Source organism: Topomyia yanbarensis, chromosome 1, assembly GCF_030247195.1.
Source record: "Topomyia yanbarensis strain Yona2022 chromosome 1, ASM3024719v1, whole genome shotgun sequence".
Classification (NCBI taxonomy): Eukaryota; Metazoa; Arthropoda; class Insecta; order Diptera; family Culicidae; genus Topomyia; species Topomyia yanbarensis.
This window is the reverse complement of record NC_080670.1, coordinates 135,095,185-135,113,585: the sequence shown is the minus strand read 5'-3', so window position 1 is coordinate 135,113,585 and position 18,401 is coordinate 135,095,185. Positions and strand designations below refer to the sequence as shown.

The 18,401-nt window shown below is 40.3% G+C and overlaps 1 protein-coding gene and 3 long non-coding RNA genes across 5 annotated transcripts; 1 reads left to right on the top strand and 3 right to left on the bottom strand.

Moving 5' to 3' along the window:
• Positions 1-3,850: 3,850 nt before the first annotated feature.
• On the top strand, positions 3,851-7,139 carry LOC131690105 (uncharacterized). Of its 2 annotated transcripts, none has more exons than XR_009305523.1 (4): positions 3,851-5,828; positions 5,904-6,122; positions 6,190-6,322; positions 6,375-7,139. It is a non-coding gene; the product is annotated as an uncharacterized LOC131690105 (long non-coding RNA). The 2 variants fall into 2 exon arrangements; XR_009305515.1 differs by having other exon boundaries at positions 3,854-5,828; positions 6,190-6,293.
• Positions 7,140-8,225: 1,086 nt separating this feature from the next.
• On the bottom strand, positions 8,226-9,138 carry LOC131690068 (uncharacterized). Its single transcript, XR_009305505.1, has 2 exons — positions 8,970-9,138; positions 8,226-8,906 (listed from the first exon to the last, which is right to left on the bottom strand). It is a non-coding gene; the product is annotated as an uncharacterized LOC131690068 (long non-coding RNA).
• Positions 9,139-11,753: 2,615 nt separating this feature from the next.
• Positions 11,754-12,172, bottom strand: LOC131690180 (uncharacterized). The gene is made up of 3 exons (XR_009305533.1): positions 12,084-12,172; positions 11,874-12,022; positions 11,754-11,816 (listed from the first exon to the last, which is right to left on the bottom strand). It is a non-coding gene; the product is annotated as an uncharacterized LOC131690180 (long non-coding RNA).
• Positions 12,173-13,867: 1,695 nt separating this feature from the next.
• LOC131675948 (uncharacterized) lies at positions 13,868-17,592 on the bottom strand. The gene is made up of 4 exons (XM_058955071.1): positions 17,543-17,592; positions 15,764-17,366; positions 15,522-15,700; positions 13,868-15,446 (listed from the first exon to the last, which is right to left on the bottom strand). Exons 1-4 carry the CDS (start codon positions 17,590-17,592, stop codon positions 13,868-13,870), a joined length of 3,411 nt encoding a protein of 1,136 aa, XP_058811054.1.
• Positions 17,593-18,401: the final 809 nt, after the last annotated feature.

Here is an 18,401-nt window from a genome sequence, read left to right as displayed (position 1 = left end):
TTGCCCCGCGTGCAGCACCGCCAACTTACCCGAACCGCATATTTTATTAAAAACTATTTAAAAAATAACTTTTGTTTTGTGGATAAATGTAATATCTACACGGATACTGAAAGCTCTTTTCACGCGCTATCGAAAAATATAATCATTCGGGAAATAGATTGAAAATCACCCTAAATACCGCAAAGTATTTAAAATTTAGAAAATTTACTTGGTATGCTCGAAAACACAATATCGCCCACAATTTCAACAAGACAAAATGTTTTGCAACAAAAACACATCGGATAATGTGTTTCACATTACTTGAGGTACACAACTAGAGGTAACGCTTTATGTTTAATAGAAACGGAAAAAATGGGTTTCCGCCAACTTACCCCAACCGCCAACTAGCCCCGGGCTCCCCTACATCACCCGTTAGAAAATCATTAAATATCGGTGTTAAGCTTCCAGCAGACGCGCTAGTACACAGAGTGCGCGCCACACAGAAAAACAAGCGAAAGCGTCTTTGAACACCAGCGCCTACTCGTTCAGTGAGCCATACGCGCGATTTCAAGAGGTCCAGACGTACAGCTTTCAACAGGGTATAACTTCTGAACGGGTAACTATGGACAAACGGTTTTGCCTTCGTTTTGTAGGCGAAACCCAGTCCTCTTAGAATAATTGATAGTATGATTACAGTTTTTGCCGATAGGAAAGTTACACGGGTTCAAAAACAGGTTAAAATAAAATCAAAATCAGCCATAAGTCTTTACACAGCATTCACAGCTATTTTGGTTCTTCGAAAAAGTTGTGTGTTTTGTAATGATAAAAAATACCTTCGAACATTGTTAACGCGAAAAATCAGAAACAAAAATGTTATAAGTAAAAATAAGAATTGTAGGACTTCAACATAGAAAATATCTTATAACTCAATAACTGTGAGTGACAGAGACAACATGTCTTCTGCAAAATTTATGAAAATACTCTCCTCTACAACTTTGTCGAAGACGGCCAAGCGCTATCTCTTTCGGTTCAAAAGTTAAATTTTTTATAGCCTACTATGATCAATTTTTTAAAACAACAATGTTGCCAAAAGATGGCGCTTTTTACACACACAAACATTGTAGAATATGTAAAATCGCTATTATAAACAGTTTTGACTCCAATGAATTAAGTACCTCAAAACGCTGTTTTGAGCCACTGTGCGTGGGGATCAGGGATCACCTTCCACATGCAATCTAACTGTAGCGATGTCGAGCATAGTGATTAATCCAACGCGCTCGCGCGTGCTGGTGGTGTAGGAATCCGCGTCATTTCTCCCGTGTTTAAGATGGTCATGTTGAAATTGTCACAAAGATCTTGGATTAATGTTGATCTATTATCATCATGAAGACAACCCCATACCGTACCGTGCGAGTTAAAGTCTCCCAGAACTAGCCGCGGTGCCGGTAAGGATTTCGTGATATTACAAAGCGCGCGGTGCCCTACCGAGGCTCTAGGAGGAATGTAGATGGAAGCAATGCAAAGGTCTTTACCTTTGATTAAAACTTGACAAGCGACAATTTCAATGCCTGGTGTTGAAGGGAGGTTAATTCGGTTGAAAGAATAGCACTTTTTGATCCCCAAAAGTACTCCTCCATAGGGGTTTTCTCGATCCAGACGAATTATATTAAAGTCGTGGAAGTTGAGATTTATATCGGAAGTTAACCAAGTTTCACATAATGCGAAAGCATCACATTTTAAACTATTTAGTAAAAATTTAAAGAAATCGATTTTCGGGAGGATACTTCTGCTGTTCCACTGTAGAACAGTTATCGAATCGGTGACCTCGTTCGATGACTTAGCCATCGAAGGATACGATCGCTGCAAGGAGGGGCCATTTAGTAGTCAACTGCTTCAAAAATGTTTGCACTATAGGGAGAAAACGTATCAGAAGGCTTTTAAGAGGATCAGCAACATTGAAAGCTGTGAAAATTAAGTCCACTATGTCAGAAAATTTCATTAGTCCGTTACTGGACTGAGTATCTGTTTGACAAACGGGGACACTTGGGGTTTTTGGTATCCCTGGAAGTGGTGGGTACTCCTTGTTAGAATTAATATTTCCAAGTCCTGGAGCAAATTGCTTCGGCTTTTGTGCATCACTTCCGTTGGATTTATTGGTTGTAGATGGCGCACTCTGAGTGGACGACACCTTGGCACCCTTATGAGGCAATGTAGGGGAGGCTAGATTTCTCCTCTTCCTGGATTCCCTTGGGTTAACCAATGATTTTCCCTCTTGTGGGTCGTCAGATTCTTGCTCAACGCCAGCCAAAAGAGCAAAGGAATTTCGGACAGGACAGATGGCGAAGCATTCTTTAGCATTTCTGCATAAGAGTGCCTCGAGCGATCCTTAAGGGAGCGCTTAATTTTATCCCCGCGCTGCTTGTACGCCGGGCATGACTTAAGAGCATGCGGAGGGCCCCCGCAGTAAATACACTTCTCAGTTTCTCCACCGCAAGCGTCATCCTCATGCTCTCCCTCGCATTTGCCGCACCGTTTTTTATTGCCACAATAAGTGGCTGTGTGGCCCAGTTGCTTGCAATTGCTGCAGTTCATTACCGGCGGTACAAACAGGCGAACGGGTAAGCGAACCCTATCCAGGAGGACATAGTTGGGAAGAGCAGACCCGGAGAAAGTCACCCGAATCGAGTTTGACAGAGAATAAGTTGTCTTATCATTTTCTGTTTTTGCGGAATACAATTGCTTGCATTCCAGAATCTTCACCTTTTGAAGTGAAGGGTCCTTAAAGCAGCCAACCCCGTACTTCAACAGGTCTTCGCACTTTAGACCCGGCTCGGCGACTATTCCATCGATCTCCACTGCCCTACAAGGCACATACACTCTGAATTGTTTCGTAAAACGCTCGCTGCGAACAATCTGGTTTGCCTGATCGAGGTCATTTACTAAAACGCGTATCTTATTAGCTCGAACACGTGTTATCTGAGCTACGGCGGGGTAGTTAGCAGTCAGCTCCCGTGATATTTCTAGAATATTGGGCGATTTCGTGTTGGGCCGGAAATACACCACCCAGGGTCCATTTGAACTGGCTGGGTATGTTTTAATAGGGGGGGGACTGGGGGAATCAGGGGAGGGAGTAATATCGGGTTTATCCGGTAAGTCCATGGGAATATCATTCCCATCCAATGTTCCTTCGCCCTCGGCCATTAAGGCACGAGGATAGCACGTGGTGTAAACGAGAGATGAAACTTGTATTCAGGGGAAAGGGAAAAGTAGAGACCGATCGGGGAAAGAGAAATGAAAGAAAGAGAAATAATACTTAGCTTATATAGCGGCGTGTCCGTCTATTCTGGTATTCACTTCACCAGCCTGGGCACCGGCGAACAAAGACTGCCTCAAACAATAGTTGACCTTCACTGACAATATATATTCTTGTTCACTTTATGCACAGCACCAGAAAACGAACTGCTTCGATCGAGAGCTCGGAGAGTTATGATTTGTAATACTTGAATTGCATTACATGAATTTTTGTATCATTGTGTTTCTGAATTTCTGGGTCTTACTTTTTGAACATTTCGATTTTTGAAGTTTATAATTTTTAACATTTGAATTCTTCAACTTTCCTGAATTTTTGAAGATTTGATTTTTCATTTTTAGACTTTTTTAATTATAACATTGTTTAATTTTGAAATCGATTTTTTTTAATTTTTGTGGATGTTTGTTGTTGTTATTGGAATTCTCTAATCTCAAAATTTTTAAATTTTTGATTACAGATATCTTGAATTTTAGATATTTTTAGCAAGCAATTTATATATTTTTGTTCCTTCTGTCATTTATTTTCAAAAAACTATAAATTTTTCGCTCTTAACGTCTTGTAATTCTGATTTTTATAATGTACATAATTTATCCTGTTTTAGAATTTCGTTCAGTTTTTGAATTTACAAATTATTGAATATATTATTCCTCAGTTGTGCTTAATAACGCTAGTAACAGTGACGTAGTGCTCTGCCAATGATGTTATGCAGCAAAGCTAGCGTTGTGTGGCTGGACCACATAGTCGCAGCGAAGGATACCAAGCTGCACTAAGCCGCTGACGGTCCTGAAGAGGTGTTATCAAACCCGCCGGCGGATGTCCAAACCAACCTGTGATTCACTTATTTGTCCGGTTTACTCCACAGTTTATAGAGAACAATTGCGCAAAGAGTGAAGACAAAAAAGACTACCTATCGTGCACAATTGGAATCCGTCTTTGTAGCAATTTTGCTCGATAAGTAGACTTTTTTGGCTTCACTCTCTGCACACTCTTTGCGCCCCTTTATACCCACTAAGACGTCCAAAAAGCTGTTGCAAACCCGTTCAACACGGGTCCAACGATGGACGTTTGTTGAACGGTTATTTGGACGTTGTACAAATTGGTCCAACGAACGTCCTTTATTGGACGATTTTGAAACCAACCGTTCTTATAGGGTACTAACGCCTTCGGTTTATTCAAATATACTCAGTCAAACCGATTCCGAAACCGGTTCGGTATCTTGAATGAATTCAATAAGGATTTCGACTTAGCTCAAATGCAATAACCTATTCTGACTCAGTAGGTTTCGGAATCGGTTGTTGCCTTTCAACTGGATTCCATATTGAATTCATTCAGGATTCCGAATCAAATTGCGAATGGTTTGACCAGGTACCGGGTAAGCCGACTGAGCGGTATCGATTTGATCTGCAGTAACTTGGTATCCACAAAAACGCACTGTGATTGTGCCTAAGCATATCATTTATACAAAATATCAAAGTACTACATCCGTAGCAACGTTACATTGCATTTATGTGCGTTATCCATCTTCACTGCCGCTTAGTCGGGTTTAAACTAGCCATAACCCATGTTTGAGTAAACCAGACGAACGAATGGATCACAGATTTGATTGCACTTCCGACGGATGATTTACAAACACGTTCTCCAGCGGAAACTTGGCCGCAGCTGTGTGGCCAAGCTGCATCACACTAACTTTGCTGCATAACATCACTTGGCAGAGCATTGTATAACTGTTACTAATGTTAATAAGTACAACTGAAAAATCAAACAATTAAACAACTAGAAAATTCAAAAACTGCAGTCCAAAATTCCGAAACAAATTATGCAGAAATTATCCACACAAATCCAGAAATACAAAACTTTAAGAATTTTTTTTTCAGATTAACTAATATTAAATGTACTTTGTAAAACATTTTCAATTTTTCCTGAATAATATTTCTAAGTCGATGAAAGGAGTATGAGCTGTCATTAAACGTCAAATTTTGACGTTTACAGACAGCTTTTACATGTTTCATCGATTTAGAACAACTTTGAATTATTTGTTACTCTATGGGAGGCGGGATGCCCCACCCGAAGGTACCATCCGCCGGCAGGCATGCTGGCGACCGGATGGCGTGCGAACGGCAGGCAAAAGGCATGCGAATGGCGGGGCTAATATTCATTGCAAAGAACGCAGCCATCCGCCTGGTTGTTGCATCTGAGCCTGCATTTCGTTCGCCCGTCACTTGTCGGCATGTATTGAGGCGATCGGTGTTGGCAGGTGGGGCATCTCGCCTCCGGTTAGCTATCCATCTGCCGTGGTAATGTGGGTAAGATAGAAATACCAACGACACGACTAGACACTTGAATTCAAAACTGTATCGCAAATATGACTACCCCTCAGTGACTCAGGTAACTGGAAAAGTCAAATTTGACATTTGTTTTAAAAATGTATGAAACTAGCAACATTGACGAAAATGTTTTTTAAAATGGCCGTTGTTATTGGTACAACCCCTAGTTACGCAGTGGAAAAAATGTGACAATAAAACAAACCGATAGCAATATGGTAAGTATTCGAACAATAATTTATAAATCTATTTAATCGTTCAATTTTTTTTTCTACCGCGGCTTTTATTACTAGCACAACAGTGTATCGTGATAGCAACTTGGATTCTCTGTGCTAGTAGACAGTTCTTAATTCTAGGAACCAACCCGTTTGTATCCCTGCGCCCTTAAATTGCAATCATTATGCTCCTGTATCATATAAAGGAAGTGCTTTTTAAATTACATCGGGATGATGTAGCAAGAATAGTAGCTCTAGTGGTTATGCTCTTTCCGTTGTTACTGGATTTAATATTAGGTGAGACATTTTCATTTCCAATTAAAAGAAAAACGAATTTAGGAATTATCAATTTCTCCGCTATCAGCTCCATACTAGGTCTCATTATTCTATTGTTTTTCATCAATGGTCGTTCTACGGTAGTATTTACACTTAATCACAAGGAAATTGGAGGGGCGGTACCTAAAAAAGGTGAAGGATTTTTCGGCTGTAAACATTATGTGAGGCTCAAATTTCGTTTCGTAATTTGATTTATTATTTTAATCTCAACAGGACCTCCGCACAGCTTTGCAGTGTGATGTTTGTGGACAAGAAAAATGCCCATGCCACAACCGCAATGTGTAGGTTCACGAACCATAGAAAGAGCTTCTAATTGATCGCTCGCTGGATGACACGGTGAATAAATTTTTCATCTACTTTTGGACGGTTTCATAAGCAATTGGTACTCGCAGATAGCTCCTGAGTGGAGTACATTCTCAATATCACAAGCAACGTGAGGGATGCTCTGTACCTTTTGTAGCTAGAGCCTCATAAACAGGGAATTGTGCGAGCCTGGTGTACGATTTTTTCAGATTTCCCATGATGATAAGAGGATGTGCGGATGTTGGTGAAAAATTAGAGGCTGTGATTGGAAAGCTCGCGGATTTCCAGTAAGTCGAAAAAAACCCAAGGAAGTTCTGGACTATTTCAACGACACTTTCATCCCGTCAGATCTAGACAGTGGAATCAACTTAGCTTTAATATCAGCTTCATATTTTAGGCTGAACTTAATATGTACGAACTATGAAATTTCATTCGATCTAGTACCAGTAAGGGGCCGCACACTAATTACGTAAGGCTTTTTTAGAGCTTTTCAACCTCCCCCTCCCCCCAGATAAGAGTTCGTAAGATTTTGGTGAGCTCCCCCTCCCCCTACATAAGATCTTATCATGATTATCGTAATTAAAAAATCGAATTGTTAATTCATCAAATTTATTATAGCGAAAACGATATGTATAGAATTATTACAAGAAAACTCATGACAAAATTTAACTGTAATCATCTGCAGAATTTTAATTGCATGCCAATCTCGCCCAGTAGAAAGAATAACTGTTGTCATATTCAGTAACTCCAATTTGGTCCACATGATCTGCTTTGCTGTATTCCACTTCCTTTGAGTCTTTTTTCTTGTGATGTAGAAGTTTATAACCTCTTCTGGCATGAATTTATTATGAGTTCCAGCTGTGACGCTTATCGTACGCATAGCTCCGAGTTAACCATCTTCGAATTTTCTTGAATTACAATACAGTTCACACTCTGGAAATATTCTACATTCAAGATCTTTGACAATCGTATGTTAGAACATTTTCCAGATACCTTGCGGATTTGAATCGAATGTTTGAAAAGAACAAAGTCGGTCTAACAACACGAAGGGTATCAACACTTCTTAACTTGTAAGGCATATTGTGACTCCAGTTCCCGAACAGAAAAATGTACAACCAAGAGCCAAAAAATTACTCATATTGATTGATATACAAGGATTATATGGTATAAATGAAAATAGTTCCCTTTCCTTTTAAAAAGAATATTTTCCTCATGGATTTAATTTTTTAAATTTGCTTTATAATATTACGTAAGAAAGGATAAACCCTCCCTCCCCCTCAGATAAGAATTTGTAAGATATTTTGAAACTCCCCCTCCCCCCATATGCCCTTACGTAATTAGTGTATGCCCCCTAAGGCATTCACCGAGAGAATACAACAGGAAACCTTTATGTGCAAGAATGGCTCAGTGTGGTATGAAAGTTGCAGTAATATTCTTCAATTAAGTGGGAGGGTTTATAGCGAATACACAAGAATCAGTGCGGAGCTGAATGTTTGGTGGTTAGTCTACAGATTACGTATGTCAAGCCTTAATTCAAATCGTAATACGACAAGGGCGTACTTATTATTTCCTTGGGCAAGAGAAAAAATTGCATTGGTCCGAGATGAATTGTAGGCATTGCTAAATATGGAACAGTACATTTGGTTTGATATTATGCTGAGGTTTGCAAGATGGACCAAACTATGGTCTTAGCCGTCTGTAGCAAAAAAAGATGCTGAGGTTGTACGTAATGTTACTGATCAAATAAATAACATGAATGCGTAATCGTGCCTTATTTTATTCACTTTCTTGTACTTGAAAAAGTTCCGGATATAGAACTAGTCTTCAGAAGAAAATCCACTGTGCCGAAACATCACTCGATGACACCTGAAATTTGAAGCTTTTACACGAGATGTACTTATTCGGCGAGTAACCGAGTGTATTTCACAAACCAGTAGCCTCAATGTAATGTAGCCGATGGTATCCATTTTGTAGTCTGCACTAAATCGAACCAAAATATGAATAAAGATTGTTTCATGTCTTTTAGACAAAGCCTTTTAGCCTGATTAGTGTTCGTGTCAAGTGCTACCTGTTTCGCTTGCTGCAATCGGCAAACTGGTTTGAGATCCTCTTCAATTAGTATAATTGATTTCGTATGGGACAGTGGCGCAACATAGACATACTCCTGCCGGTGCCCTCGGCCCAAATCGCGCAAATATCTGGTCCTCTTATGTAGCTTCCGTTACCATTCACACGGTTCCAAACATTCAGGGTAGTTGATCACCTTGCTGCACAGAAGATACGATCGAATCGTCATTAATTTTCCCTAACAGAACCTGGATCGTGTTGGTTTCCTACATGTTTTGCATGGAGAATTTTTTCGTGGACTCTTGGTTCCTGCGAAAGATGGTTAACGACGATGCTTTTGAAAAATCGCAATATTTTTATCTACATTTTAGGCATCTGCGGAAAAGAAGGCATTTGTTTTAAATTGGGTTTGTAGGCTAAATATACGAATTTTCTTACCCAGAAATAAATAGCTATTTTGATTTGTTTATATTATAATCCATCGCCGACTATGTTTATTTTCCTAGAGCGCAGTGTTGCTTGGAAAATTTATTTAGTTCCATTTCCGAGGGGCTACTCAATGTATTGGTAACTGGCGGTAAATGACTCGGACAGTTTTTCTTCGGGCAGTTTCATGAAGTGTCTAGTCGTGTCGTTGGAAATACGTTAATTAGAAATGATTCAGATAGCAATACGTTTACAAAATTACATGTAGAAATGGTTACAAACACCGAAGGCGTTCTTCCAAATGAATTTCATCAACCGCAGTCCTGCAACACGATTTGAAATAAAATATGTCACGAAATGTATAACTAGGTTTTCTTACATGAATTCCAGGAAAAGTACTTAGGGGCCAGCAAAGTGTGTGGCGTGGTTTACTAATGCAGCAGTCGTTTTGTTACCTGGTTAAGCAAAATATATGTTACTCAACGTAAACTGAATTGTTTTACACACCTGCACTTGAATTGTCTTACATAGAATACGAGAGCCAATGAACCGATTGTTACACACGAAGTAAGTAACGTTCCAATATGCGTTACATACTTGTGAAATAGGTTTTCCGTCGTCAATAGTCTTGGTGCCTAATTAAGAATAAAATTCGTTACGTAATGATAGCTAGATTTTCCTAAATGAAATACCTGTAGACCAACACCAAGCCAGGAATGTGCAAGCAATGGTGGCATTCTGCGATTGCAGTTTTCTTACTAACTGGTGAAATATAAAAGTTACGAAATGAAAACTAGGGTTTCGTTGAATAATATACCTGCAAAAATGCACATGCTAGCCAATGATGATAGTGTTTGTGGTCTTCCTCAACAACAGCAGTCTTACTACATGATTAGAATTAAAATTAGATAAAAATTATAACTCGATTTACTTTGATGAACTACCTGGAGAAATGCACACGAATATGCGTGACATACTTTATGACCAGCAATCCGGTATCTAATTGGGTATAAAGTTCGTTACGTAAGAAGAGCTACATTTTGTTAAATGAAATACCTAGAGAAATACACGCGAAATCAGTAACGTACGACTGTTCATGTCAAACATCACAAACAGTAATGGTGCTACCTAGCTAGGAATGAAAATGTAACGCGATGATTACACGATTGCTTTGATACAATACCTGCAAAATATACACCAAGTCCAGCAACGTTTAAGTTTCTTCATACCTATTAAAGAATGAACACGTCACGAAATTATAACTAAATTTGCTTGAATGAAATACCTGTAGACAAACAGATTAATCCAGGAATACGCAAACAATCGTGGAATTTTGCAACAGCAGTATACCTACTACCTAGGGAAGTATAAAACACGTTACGAAATAAAAACTAGGGTTTCCTCCAAAGTCCCTCTAAACAAGGTTCTAGCATGCGTCAAAACTGATAGTGGTAGTGAAAGTAGGCAGCCTATAAAACGTGGGATTGATGACGTACACGCTACCATTCGCCCTTAGAAACTGTCACACATACGAGCACAGAGTCAGTTTTCGTTTTGACGCATGCTAGGACCTTCCTATATAAGGACTTTAGATTTTCTCGAATGAAATACCTGTTGAAATGCACACGATATCGAATGATGATAGTGTCCGTGGTCTTACTCAGTAACAGCAGTCTTACTACATGATTAGAATTAAAATAAGTAACAGAATTATAAAACGATTTACTTTAATATATTACCTGAAGAAATTCACACGAAGCTAGTAACGTTCGAATATGCGTGACACACATTAGAAGCAGCAGTCCGGTATCTAATTGTGTATAAAGTTCGTTATGTAAGGAGAGGTGGATTTTGTTAAACGAATTACCTAGAGAAATATACACGAAATCAGTAACGTGCGACTGTTCATGTCAAACATCCCAGCAGTAATGGTGCTACCTGGTTGAGAATGAAAATACAACGAGATGATAGCACGATTGCTTTGATAAAATACCTGGAAAAATATACACCAAGTCCAGCAACGTATAAATGTTCATGGTATACTACAGCAACAGTGGTCTTATAACCTGTAAAAACAATGGAACACGTCACAAAATTATAACTAAATTTTCTTAAATGAAATACCTGTAGACAAACACATGAAACTAGGTACCTGCAAGCGATCGTGGCATTCTGCGATTGCAAAATTCATACTACCTGCTCAAGTATAAAATACGTTACGAAATGAAAACAAGGGTTTCCTCGAATGAAATACTTGCAGAAATGCACACATTAGCAAATGACGAAAGTGTTCGTGGTTTACTTCAGCAGAAGCAACCTTGCTACATTATTAGAAATAAAATACGTAACGAAATTATAACTCTATTTACTTCAATGAATTACCTGAAGAAAAATACACGAGGCTAGTAATGAGCGAATGTTCGTAACATACTTCAGTAGCAGCAGTAGGAGTACCTAACTAGGAATAAAAATCGTTATGTAATGAATTCTAGGTTTTCTTAAATTAAATACCTGAAGAAATGCAAACATAAGTCAATGAAGATCAGTTGTTTGGCAGTAAGTAGGCAGCTACTTCGGGAGTAGAAGTCTTACTACCTGTATTATAATAAAATACATTACTATAAATAGGAACTGGCGTTTATAAGATGTAATACCTTGAGAATCACACATGAAGTTAATAACCTGCGAGTAGTCGTGGCATACAACACTAGCACTAGTAGTGCTACCTGGTGACGAATAAAACTAAAATATATTTCGAAATAATTTGATTTTCTTAGATGAAGTACCCGCAGAAATGCACAGGCAAGCTAGTGACAAGCGGCTGTTTGTGGTCGACTTCGGTGACAATAGTCTAGGCACCTAGTTGGAAATACAAATCGTTAGGTAATGAAAGCTAGATTTTCTTAAAAGAAATACCCGAAGTAATGCACACGTAAACCAACGAAGATTAGGTGTTCGCAGCCTACTTCGAGAAGAGCAGTAGGAATACCTGGAGAAATGCACCCGATAACCAATATTGAGCGAGTGTTAATAGCATATGTTCAGCAGCAATAACAGCAGTAGTGCTAACCGTGAGGAAATAAAATAAGTGGCGAAGTGTGAACTAGAATTGATGAACTGAAATACCTTCAGAACTGCATACGGAAGCGGGTGTTGGTAACAGAAATTTCCACACGAGGCTAGTAATGAGCGAATGTTCGTAACACACTTCAGTAGCAGCAGTAGGAGTACCTAACTAGGAATAAAAATCGTTATGTAATGAATTCTAGGTTTTCTTAAATTAAATACCTGAAGAAATGCAAACATAAGTCAATGAAGATCAGTTGTTTGGCAGTAAGTAGGCAGCTACTTCGGGAGTAGAAGTCTTACTACCTGTATTATAATAAAATACATTACTATAAATAGGAACTGGCGTTTATAAGATGTAATACCTTGAGAATCACACATGAAGTTAATAACCTGCGAGTAGTCGTGGCATACAACACTAGCACTAGTAGTGCTACCTGGTGACGAATAAAACTAAAATATATTTCGAAATAATTTGATTTTCTTAGATGAAGTACCCGCAGAAATGCACAGGCAAGCTAGTGACAAGCGGCTGTTTGTGGTCGACTTCGGTGACAATAGTCTAGGCACCTAGTTGGAAATACAAATCGTTAGGTAATGAAAGCTAGATTTTCTTAAAAGAAATACCCGAAGTAATGCACACGTAAACCAACGAAGATTAGGTGTTCGCAGCCTACTTCGAGAAGAGCAGTAGGAATACCTGGAGAAATGCACCCGATAACCAATATTGAGCGAGTGTTAATAGCATATGTTCAGCAGCAATAACAGCAGTAGTGCTAACCGTGAGGAAATAAAATAAGTGGCGAAGTGTGAACTAGAATTGATGAACTGAAATACCTTCAGAACTGCTTACGGAAGCGGGTGTTGGTAACAGAAATTTCCACGTTGCGATGTTTGCTGGTTTTCCACTGTTAAGTTCTGCTATCTGATAAAGAACGAAATACGGTAAGAATTTATTACTGAGTTTCTTTCTTTCTTTCATTGTATACCATTTCAGTGCAAACATGATTATATTTCAATCACCGACAGCATAGGCCGGTGATATGAAAAGTATGCACAATATCGTTTGCATGTGGCCCGGATGTTCCTGGTGAAAACCAAATCGAGGCAAGTACCACCTAGAGTTGTCGCTTGTGTGGGATCAGAAGCAAGATCAAATTTAAGACCTCTCTTCATGAAATCGACGAAATCTGCGTTTTCTGGCTTAGATACGTCGATGTTGAAATCGCCAGTTACGACAATGGGCATGTCTGTTCGGGTGTACATCATTAAGTTGCGCATCAGAAAATATTTCCTCTGCTTGGTCGTCGAATCTGCCAATGATTAAAGTATGTTAGAGAAATATATACTATTCCATTCAATTAAATACCTGGAGAAATGTATACGGAAATTAGCAGTGTTCGAATGTCCATGACAATTATTTCAGCAGCACAAATGTCACCAACATCGTCTGCTAAACCCAGTTGCTCATCATAACTAGCACTTAGCTTATCAATGGTATGAGGTATTGCTATGGTAGGTATGGTCATAAGTGTACAAGCACACCCACTGTTCTGCATGACATCCATGATCTGTTCAGCAAGCGTCCGAAGTCGATGATTGTCCAACCGTTGTAACTCGCTTCGCAGTTCTAACATTTTCGGCGATTTGCTTCCTCTAGCATGGTGAAACATAAATGCGTTGGCGGAATTTGTCAGATAAAGACCATCGAGAGATGTAACTCGGGACAGGCCAACGTATACCAGCTGTTGGTCCTGACTTTTGTTGTAGTCGTATACGATTTCGCTGAAAGTTCCTCCTTGCGACTTGTGAACCGTTAATGCACTTGCGCTCACAATTGGGAACTATATACGTTTACACTTGATGCTACTACTGAGCTTGATGTTTGCTGATCGTCTGGAAATGGGGGTCCGGTCGGGCTGCAAGATTCCGGGCTTAGAGTACAGTAACGGTCTTGATTTTAGTCTCAAAACAGCACCAATTGTATCACTGTCAAATTTGATCCACAATTTGACGATTTCCTCATGAGCATCATCTTCGTCATGCTCCACATATTTCAGCTCTCCAATCGCACCATTTACAAGCCCGTCTTCAACATCGACGTTCGTGGTCACCATGTATGGCATTCCTAGGACAAGGCGTACCATGTAAGGCAAACATCCGGTTTCTGCCACACTCATTTTGTACAGCTTGGTGCGGGAACTTGCCAGTGGTTCAGCATTGTTGTATCCGGCAAATGCATCTTCAGCTGTACAATCCAATCCGGGCATCACATTTAACGATTCGCGATTATATCGTTCAACGTCAGCGTTTCGGTGGAAAAGGCGCACTGCACTGGGAACATTTATCTTGCACCACTCGGTAGTACGGAATCGACTCTCTATAGTCTCCTTTTCTACTGCGGTTAGTTGCTCTCCATTTCCAATCTTAGTAAGCACGGTAGAAAATTGCTCATCGGTTTGTCGCATCACCCTCACCAACGGGAAGAACTCAAGAGACTGCCACAAAACGGCACCGTGCATAGAATTTGTGCATGGTTTGTATACCGGCCGTGCATTCACTGACGGTAGTTGACGTAAGTCTTCACAAAAAATTATGTCAGAACCTCCGAAGGGATCGTCGTAATTACCGGTGATGTTTTGGAGACGAGTGTGCACATTATTTAGTACGTCTGCACCAATCATGCTGACTTCATCTACGATGACTGCCTTAACATTAGCGAATGCGTTTCGGTACAGCTGAAGTGCTTCGAAGCTCAAACTGGCATTGTTTCTTCGAGACATCGTTATTCGAAATGCCGAATGAACAGTTGTGCCGTTGATTGCAACTGCTGCTTTTCCGGTCGAAGCACATGCCACGTATGCATTCTTTTGCGAGTTGTGCGCCTGGCTAAATCGATTGTATGTCTCTATCAGGATCCAAAGCGTGAATGTTTTACCACAACCTGAAGGACCGGTGAAGAAAATTTGTAGTGGTTTACTGCTGCCGTCGAAAGCGTGCAATCTGTCAATCACTTCCAACACCAAATCTCGCTGCTCGGCATTTGTTGTCCGCACCATGGCACAAAATTCCTGCTTACTCATGACATTTGTGCGCTGTTTAACTGCCGACAAAGAACCAATGGGCAGATGAGTGATATCGTCGTCATTTGGATGCATAGCAATCGTTCGAACAAACTCATCGTGCCTCTCGCTGGCGATATTTTGTTGAGCGTCATCTTCAGCGCACAAGCGAAGATATTCTTGCACGGTGCGTTCCAGGTCTAAATCCGTCGAATACTCTTTGCACTTGCTCATAATATCTGTTTCACTGCGATCGTACAAAGTAAGAAACTTATTGCCGTCGAGAATATCACACAGTTCGTTTCTGAACGGCACGAACAAAAGGACCATCTCTCGCTTATACTCCACCAACTCGTTCATACTATAAGAACACCATCGAATTACACGAGATATGGAGCGAATCTTGTAGGTGTTAGCTTTTCTCTCCTTTGTATACCAGGCCGCGAAATCTGCTAGGCATACATCATCCAAACCTTCACGCGCTTCGTATTTCTGAACGATGTTGAGAGTCCATACATCCGTTGAGTCCTCGTCCAAGCCTTCCTCATCCATTTGCTGAGCGCGTTTCCGGGATTTGATACGCTCGTGGGGCCACATTGTCGGAAGAAAGTCCACCTGTAATATTGTAATTGTGATTGGTTTTGAGAAAATTCTATAAAATGATTAATTAAAATTTACCTTCCGACTAGCTTCCGACATCGGCTGGCGAAGTAAGTACCAGGCGGCCTCTTGAGCAGACATTTCTACGGAATTAGGCATTTTAAGGCTGAGCTTCTTCAGCAGTGCCGTGTAATCCTGATCTGGATATTCTTCCTGGAGCTTGACCAAATCGTGGTGCAAGCTGCTGATGCCACGATTTGTCTTGTTGACATACTCCACGACATACGCAGCACATGAGAACACTTCCGGAATGAACTGGAGATCCATGTTAGAGCGAAGTATGTTAGCTATCCACGGATTGAACGGGTTTGTCCATAATTCCGACAACGATCTTTTGAGCAAAACGGTTGGTCGATTTATCGATGCACGTATGACATCCAAATAGTACTCGTACGTGCAGTTGCAATCTTCGAGAAATTGATCCAGGGTGTCAAATTTTTTCGCCTCCAGAACATTTTGCATCGTCCCAGACCGTCTTTTCAACTGTTCACGGCGACCATCGCTAGCAGTAATCGGCAAAAGAACTCTTGTCTGATCCATTGGACAGTATGGTATTTTAAAACGGCATCGTTTATCGTTCCGTTTATAGCAGGTAAAAGTGTGTTTATGCACTTGATTACCGTAGCTCTCCGGCAAATCAGCATCTCTTACGGAGCACAAATGGTCGATGAGTTGAATTGTTGCGGGCATATTCTCTGAGACATCCTCTCCTGGATCGTTAGACAACCAGAGTAGAATATGAGCATGTGGACTACCTCGATGTTGAAATTCGATTCTCTTGAAGTAATCCACCACTCGATACTGACCGAACGGACTGTACCTGGTCGACTGTAACAACTGCATGATAACATCAACCAGTTTGTTGAAGTATACACAGCATGTTACTGGGTCCTCGTTGACAAGAGTTGCTCGCTGTAGTGCCGTTAATTGCTGCATAATGTCTTGCACATCGCTATCCATGTATCTATCCGATAGCTTGTGCAGTGTTCGGAGCAATTGAGGCCATTTTGTTTCACTTGCACTCAATGTTAGAAACATAGTTGGTTTTCCTAATTGCCGGATCATTGCAAACAGGTCACGTTTGCGTTGCTGCCAGTATTGCACAGAGTTTGGAATCGACTTTAGAAATGACAGATTTCGATCGATACACTTTTCCAAAAACTCTTTGTCGCTCAACATAGCACGTGTAATGTTCGCGGTTGCCATGCATTTGAAAGTGCATTGTAGTCCCTCCGAAACGCGCAGACGGAGTATCTTCATCGCCACGTACAACAGATGTTGGGGCTTAGCTCCACATCTATCACGACGTCTCAGTTCACTTGTGGCCATCATGAACGGTGTCACTCGAACCTCCGGATTGAAAGTCCTCGGATGTCCCAAATAAATATCTGGAAATGGAAGTTCTTCGGCGTGCTCATCATATATTATGGAAAGAGGCACTTTGTCCTGGGCCGGAGCTATTTCCAGACACTTGTCTTCATCCCATAATAGAGTATGCTGTTGCCCAATTAGCAATTCAACATCGTTGTTATTTTCAATAGTCTCCAGATCTATTGAAGCATTTTCATCTCCAGATGTGCTGCTCTCAGCTTCAGTGTCGATGGCATTCAGCTGCTCCTCACTGAATGATATATTGTATCGACGACACAGTGGAGTGGTCACTAAATATTGTAGCCAGCATTTGATGTTCGCTTTCTTCACAAAGCCAGAAAGGTAAGTTGACTTGTGAATTAGGTGTTTCTTTATTGCGACGTTGAACGCTCTGTCGTCTTCTAACTAACGGGGTAATTCATTTACCATCTTGTCCACATCCACTGGAACGTTGATAACTTGGCCAATGATCCCATAATTTCCTACGATTTTATTTTGTGAATCTTTTTGAAAACCTAATACAACAACAAACACATACCTGCTGCGAATCGCAAGCGCCGGATTTGCATAAAAGCAAATATTATAAATAAACAATATGGTCCACTCCTCTGTTTTACAAAAGACATCACACTAGCGCCGCGGTGGCACAAAAGTACACTAGTACACTACAAATTTCGTGATTAGCAAATGACAGATTTTCATCAGTAGTTGCCCACGATGTAGCAATCCAAGGTGGAGACATTAGAAATCACACGCATGACGTCATTCTCACGAACACGAATTGCTGTATGGTCGGTTTTAATGTAATCATCGTTGTTATTTTGACTGGTTGCTATGTTTAGTGTCGTTACCTTCGTAATTCTTTGTTAAATGCTATAAAGGGTCATTGATAAAAAGTAACGAAAATCGGTTCAATTAGTATTTTTTCGTGCTAAGTTCAAGAAAAGCGATGGGCAGAACGGAATGTGCAGTGTCTGATTGTGCCAGCTCAAAAAACGGCCCGTCATCTTTTTCATTCTTCCGTGTAAATGCTGCAAATAGGTAATTCATCGAACGGAACTATATATTAACGTTACAGTTGAAACCTGTAAAATCCAACTAGCGACAATCGTTTTTTCTCTTGTTTAGTGCTAATTTGATGATGCCGGAAGTAGCGCGCTGTATGGCGCATCATTGTACGAATACAGCGCGCTGCTTCCGACGTGATTCCATTGTTTAGAACCAGAGAAAATACGATTGTCGCTGGTTGGAATTTCCAGTTTTCAACTGCAACCAGAATATCATA

Excerpts from the sequence above, each read along its gene's own strand:
- LOC131675948 (XM_058955071.1), bottom strand. The coding sequence starts at position 17,592 with ATGGGATCATTGGCCAAGTTATCAACGTTCCAGTGGATGTGGACAAGA. Across the intron at positions 17,367-17,542 it reads CAGTGGATGTGGACAAGATG|TGAGGAGCAGCTGAATGCCA; the intron begins GTAAATGAATTA and ends TATATCATTCAG. Across the intron at positions 15,701-15,763 it reads TGTCGGAAGCTAGTCGGAAG|GTGGACTTTCTTCCGACAAT; the intron begins GTAAATTTTAAT and ends ACAATATTACAG.